The sequence below is a fragment of the Carlito syrichta genome, unplaced genomic scaffold (assembly GCF_000164805.1).
Source record: "Carlito syrichta isolate Samal-C Ts95f unplaced genomic scaffold, Tarsius_syrichta-2.0.1 Scaffold305810, whole genome shotgun sequence".
Lineage (NCBI taxonomy): Eukaryota > Metazoa > Chordata > Mammalia > Primates > Tarsiidae > Carlito > Carlito syrichta.
The window spans coordinates 43,318-48,610 of NW_007249906.1; the positions used below are offsets into that span (position 1 = coordinate 43,318).

General features: G+C 58.1%; 2 protein-coding genes across 3 annotated transcripts in view; both read right to left on the reverse strand.

Moving 5' to 3' along the window:
* PRICKLE3 (prickle planar cell polarity protein 3) overlaps positions 1-1,792 on the reverse strand; it is a 10,194-nt gene extending 8,402 nt beyond the window's left edge. The window contains exons 1-2 of the mRNA XM_008062746.2: positions 1,654-1,792; positions 384-469 (exon numbers count right to left, since the gene is read on the reverse strand). Of these exons, the coding sequence (XP_008060937.1) occupies positions 384-469; positions 1,654-1,695 (128 nt within the window). The 5' untranslated portion in view covers positions 1,696-1,792. The remainder of the gene's footprint in view (positions 1-383; positions 470-1,653) is intronic.
* Positions 1,793-3,560: 1,768 nt separating this feature from the next.
* Positions 3,561-5,293, reverse strand: part of SYP (synaptophysin) — an 11,332-nt gene continuing 9,599 nt past the window's right edge. For both annotated transcript variants that reach the window (XM_021714842.1, XM_008062747.2), the window contains one exon: positions 3,561-5,034. The gene's annotated coding sequence lies outside the window, so the exon portion shown is untranslated. The remainder of the gene's footprint in view (positions 5,035-5,293) is intronic.

The window sequence follows — 5,293 nt, forward strand, 5'->3', positions numbered from 1 at the left end:
CTGAGAATTTTTTTTTTTTTTGAGTGCAGGACTCCAGTAGGAGGATAGGACGCTGGGTCTGGGAGAGTAGTTCTGAGCCTAAGAGCGGGATTGGAGGTCAGTGGGCGATGCTCAGAGCCCGGGACGGATGATCTCTCTAGGGAGGTTATTCAGAAGCTAGATAACTCCTCTGGGGGCGGGACTGTGTAGTGGGTGGAGCTCTCCTGGGAACCCAAATCTTGGTAATGAGTCGGGGGCGGGGCTCTAAATCTGAGAGTGGCGCTCTTTTCCCAGTTGAGCTCCCTCTGTAGGCGGAGCTCAAGCCTAGAGGCGTGGTCTAAGCCTCGGGGGTTCCCCTGAGGGCGGAGCTCCGAAAAAAGGCTGGGCCGCGGGAGGTCACCTACCTCCAGCCGTGCAGCAAGAAGCCCGGGCACTGCTCCCTGCAGGAGTTGCAAGGCTGGCCGCGGTCTGGGTCCTCTGCCTCTGGAGGCTGCAGTGGGTGGGGGCAGACTCAGGGCCGGGCGAGGCGCGGGAGCAGCGAGGAAGAAGTCAACGCCCGCCCCTCCACTCCAAGGCCCGCGACCGCACGCTGGGGCCTGTCCCACCAGGGCAGCGCTGGGCAGGCTGGGACAGCACCCGGATGCGGGGGAGGAGGACGCAACAGAGGCAGAGGCGGAGCAGCTGAAGCCACCTCCCTATATACCCTCTTTTCAGGGAATTTCCCTCCCTAGGCAGGCCTCGGACCCTCCCCCACAATCCAGCCTTGGACACCACCCATCCACCTCAGGTCCTTTCAGGCCTAATACACCTACCCCAGAATTCAGAATACTCTCCCCACCAGAGCAGAGTCACTAATGTGGACATCTCTTCCCAGGCCTCATCCTGACCCATGAGGCCAGCAGCACTCCAATTCCACAGGGTAGGAGACTGAGACTGCATCCTTCCTTGGGGTCACCACATGAACCCTGCCCTCCCTTTAGAAGCTCAGGGGCTCCTCTCCTAAGTCCAGGCTTCACCCCCTTATAGTCAAGGAACTGATCCCTTCAGAATTTCAGAAGATCCCTGCTCCATTCAGAAACCTCAACACCGAGAAACCCTGGCCATTGCCCGTCATATCCTAGTGCTAATTACTCCTTTTCTGGACCACCAGACCCCACCTTCCCCTCTCGGAGACCCTCTCCAAAGCAAGACAGCGATCCATCTAGGAAGTCAAGGCTCAGGCAGAAGTCTGGAAGCCCTGTTCCCCCCATTCCCAGTCTCTCCTCCCTCAGCATTCAGGCATCCCTGGGGTGTAGGGCTCCCTCTCTCAGTCCACGTTCCTCCAAGGTACAGTGTCCTTTTCTTGGGTTGGCGGTCCCTGCTCAACCCAAGACCCCAGGACCTAATTTCTTGGCCCTCAGAATTCCCTCCCACAATCCACAAGGGAGGGGAGCGCAACAGGTCCCAAGGTTGTTCATCAAGGTGCACGTAGAGGTGATTAGGAAGCATGGGACACCAGATCTACACCTTCCTTCATCCATTCACCTCCAGCAACCCCAGCCCCGGGTCTGGGAATGCTGGAGGCGGAATTCCCCGACCCTCTGTGGGGCGCCTATTTGCTATTCCTATCCCCGGCGCCCTCGCCTGGGCCTCAGTTTACCCCCGACTCCCACCGCTGCCCTGACTCTCGCTCACCGCACGCCCCGAGCGGCGCCTCCGGGACCCACGCGCGAACATGGCGCGCCCGGGCAGGGTCAAGCCAGGCCGGGTCAGGCGAATGGACTCCTCGCGGCCGTCAGGCCACCGCGCGTCGGGCCTGGGAACTCTGTTCCGTAAACCTGACACCCGCGTGGGAGGAGCGCACCCCGCAGGGCCCGCCCCCCGGCCTGTTGTCTCTCCGAGGCCAAGGCGCCCTCTGCCTACAGGTGAGCTGTACGCAGCCCAGGAGCGCTCTGCGGGAAAGGCTCCTGCTCGCACGCCCCTGGCCAGAGCGGAGTGTCACAAGGCACGGCCCCCAGAACCCCCTGTGTGCCACGTGGCCTTACACGGGACATTCTAGGGCTTGAGGTCTTGTAGTGAAGGAGGGGGGGGACTTGGAGGAGGCGACCTAATTGGAAGGGGTGGTGTGCTACGGTGCTTGTACTTGACGCTTCATGTCTGTTTATTTGGAGGAGGCGTTAAAGCCACCTCTTGGTTTCCCCCTACGAGTGAGCTTCCGAGGGTCTCTTTTCCCCAGGTGAATGCTGCAAGAATGGTCCCCAATCTCATCTGCAGTCCCAGCTGGTGTTCCCTCGCCCTCACCAGAAAGCTACACTTTATACATGCCCCTCCCTTCTCAGTCCCCGCTCAGAGCCAGAATTATTTGAGATTTATGGAAAAGGGGGACTAGTCACCGGCTAGGTTCCAAAGCCTTCTTCCCGGTTCCTTCCCCATCCTTACCGGCCTAGCTGTCTAGCCCCCAAGTCCTGAGAAGTAGATCTTAAAGCCTTCTCTCCTCCTTTTCCATTTTTCTCTCCAGTTCCCCTCCCCTGAGCTCAGTTCCAGGGCTGGGAGCCTCTCCTTCACGCTCTGGGGCTTCTCTGAGCCTCAGGGCTGGGAGGAGGTGGGTCCTGCTCCAGCAGTTAGAACCGGGCGCCCGAGCAGGGTCTCTAATCAGACACCGAGGCGGCAACTCAGCCGGGCCTTTCATCGTAGGCGCCGAGGGGTCTGCCCCACCCCCATTACACACGTCTCTGTCACTTCCCGCCCCTCCTTGCCCCAAGGAGGAGCCGGGGAGGGGTAGAAGAGAATGAATAAATTAATTAACTAAGGAGTCACCCCAGCGCCCCTCCCCCCGGTCTTGCTGCCTAACCGGTCCCCCGTTTCCCCAGCTGGGGCAGAGGCAAGAAAACAGAGACACCAGGTCTGAGACTGCGGATGGGGTCGGGTAAGGTGAAGTCTCCCTGTGAAGTATGGGGGTCTTATTCGGACCCCTTGGGGATTGGAGGAGAGGGCTTGACAGGGGCCGAGAAGGGGCTTGGTTAAGGGACCAGAATTAAAACCAAACTCTTAGAAAGACTGGGCATTCGGTGGCCAGTAGTGGGACAGCGAGTAGGGTTACACAGAGCATGACTTCTTGTTTTTTTTTTGGAGTTGGAGTCTCACTTTGTCGCCCAGGCTGGAGTGCAGTGGCACGCTCCTGGCCACCACAGCCTCAACCTGCTGGGATCAGGTGATCCTTCCGCTTCAGCCTTCCAAGTAGCTGGAACTACAGGCGCATGCCACCACGCCTGGCTAATTTTTGTGATTTATTGTAGAGATGAGGTCTCGCCAAGTTGCCCAGGCTGGTCTCGATCCCATGGGCTCAGGCAATCCTCTCACCTCGGCCTCCCAAAGTGCTGGGATTATAGGCTTGAGCCACTGCCCCCAGCCAATCATGACTTCCAATACTCCACAGGCGAAGCTTCTCAGAGGATGCTACTGGGCATAAATTGGAGGGGCCTAAAATGGTGCAGCAACCAGAAAGGCAGCCAGCAGGTTGGGAATGGAGCTTCTTGTCACCTCCTCCACCCACCTCTCCATCATTCCCTCCATCCCCAAAAAAGACACACGGAGAAATCAGAGCCGGGTGGACTAGATGGATGAGGAGTTTATTTGGGGGAGAATTAATCATATTTGTTCTTCCTTGGGGAGGGGGTCTTCAAACAATACCGAAGGGTGTGGGAAAGGGTGGGGGTCTGGAGGGGAGGGAGAGGAGCCACAGCCAGACAAAATGGCAACACACGATCACAGGCACTACTAACATCACAGACACAGCAGAGGGTGCAGGATAGGGTCTCCAGACCGGGCCTCCGACCACCCCAGGATGGGTGCGGATGTGGAGGGAAGGAGGGGGCAGGGGAAGCGGGGAAGAGGGGTGGGCCAGCCCCACAGACCCATTGGCTATGTTCTCTGCTTACCTAGCTGTCTCATCAGGGGGTGGGCAAGGGTATGTGGGGGTGCTTCTCTCTGGATCCCATGCCTTACCCGCCAAGCCATATCACTCAACTTCCCAGGTCACCTCGGTCCCCAGCCTTGTCCAGGGTCATTCCTCCTCATTCCTAATAAAACCCATCCCAAAGCTTTTCACCAAGTCCCCCCACCACCTACTGACCAGTGCCATCCACTTTCAAATATATTTTCTTCACTGCCCCATGGGGGGGCTGCCTCTCTGAAATGACCATGCAAGCTCCACTTTAAGCCCTGCCCCTCTGGAACCCTGACCAGGACCTCATCCCAAGCTTGGCCCATTCCTGAATCCCACTTCTTGCCTTGCTCAAGATCTGTCCCCTTGAGAATCAAGCTCAGTCTCCCAGTGTTCCATTCCACATCCCTTTCATAGATTTTGGTCCCAGTCCAAGACCCACCCACTCTGGAGCCCCACCCGCTGCCCCCACTTAAAGCTCCGGCTCCTTCTAGCACCACACCCTCAGCCTCCTTCCAAGGCCCATCCCAGAATGCTCTAGGGCATCCTTCTCCTTTAGACTCTACATCCAGTAGGTCTGCTGACCCCTCCACTCCAGAGTTCCCCACCAAGACCACCTTGGGTCCTAAGCTGTCCTCTCTGCCCCAACCCCTCCTGGTCTCCGCCCTTCTCTCACTCTGGGGTCGGATTTCCCCTAATGGCCTCTGTTCAGGCATTGCTAGAGGAATCAAGCCAGAGGTGGGAGGAGGGGAGGGAGAGAGGGGAGAGTCTGAAGCCACGCCCACCCTCCCCACACAGCCGGGGTCTGTCCCCTCCCTGTCCCCCTCTCAGAGCCCTCTAACCTCAGGGGACAGGAATGGGGAACAGAGAAGGGCCAAGGGATGCAGGGGAAGGGGTGCGATAAGAGAGGGGCCCACTTAAGACTGGGCACCTAGTGCATGAGAGGAGTGGAGTGAAGGGAAGGTCTTAGACAGATAAATAGATATTTATATAATATATATATATATATAAACAGCAAAGACAGTTGGAGTCTCCTGGCTTGAGGGGTGGAGACCTGGGGGGTAGGGGTAAGGGGGGCAGGCCTTCTCCTGAGCGCCTGCCCACCCTTGGGGGTCCTCCCGGGCTGCACTGACCTGTAGAGACAAAAGACACAGAAAGGAGAGGGGGTCCAGACACATGCGGTGCCCTCAGGGAGGGGTTGGGTTGCTATGCTTTCACCCTGGCTTCACCCTATGCCTGGCATGTCTTCTTTCTTTTTTCCTTTTTTTTTTGAGTCGGAGTCTCACTCGGTCGCCCAGACTGGAGTGCAGTGGCTGCTCCCAGCCACCGCAACCTCGACCTGCTGGGTTCTGGCGATCCTTCCACCTCAGTCTTCCAAGTAGCTGGAACTAC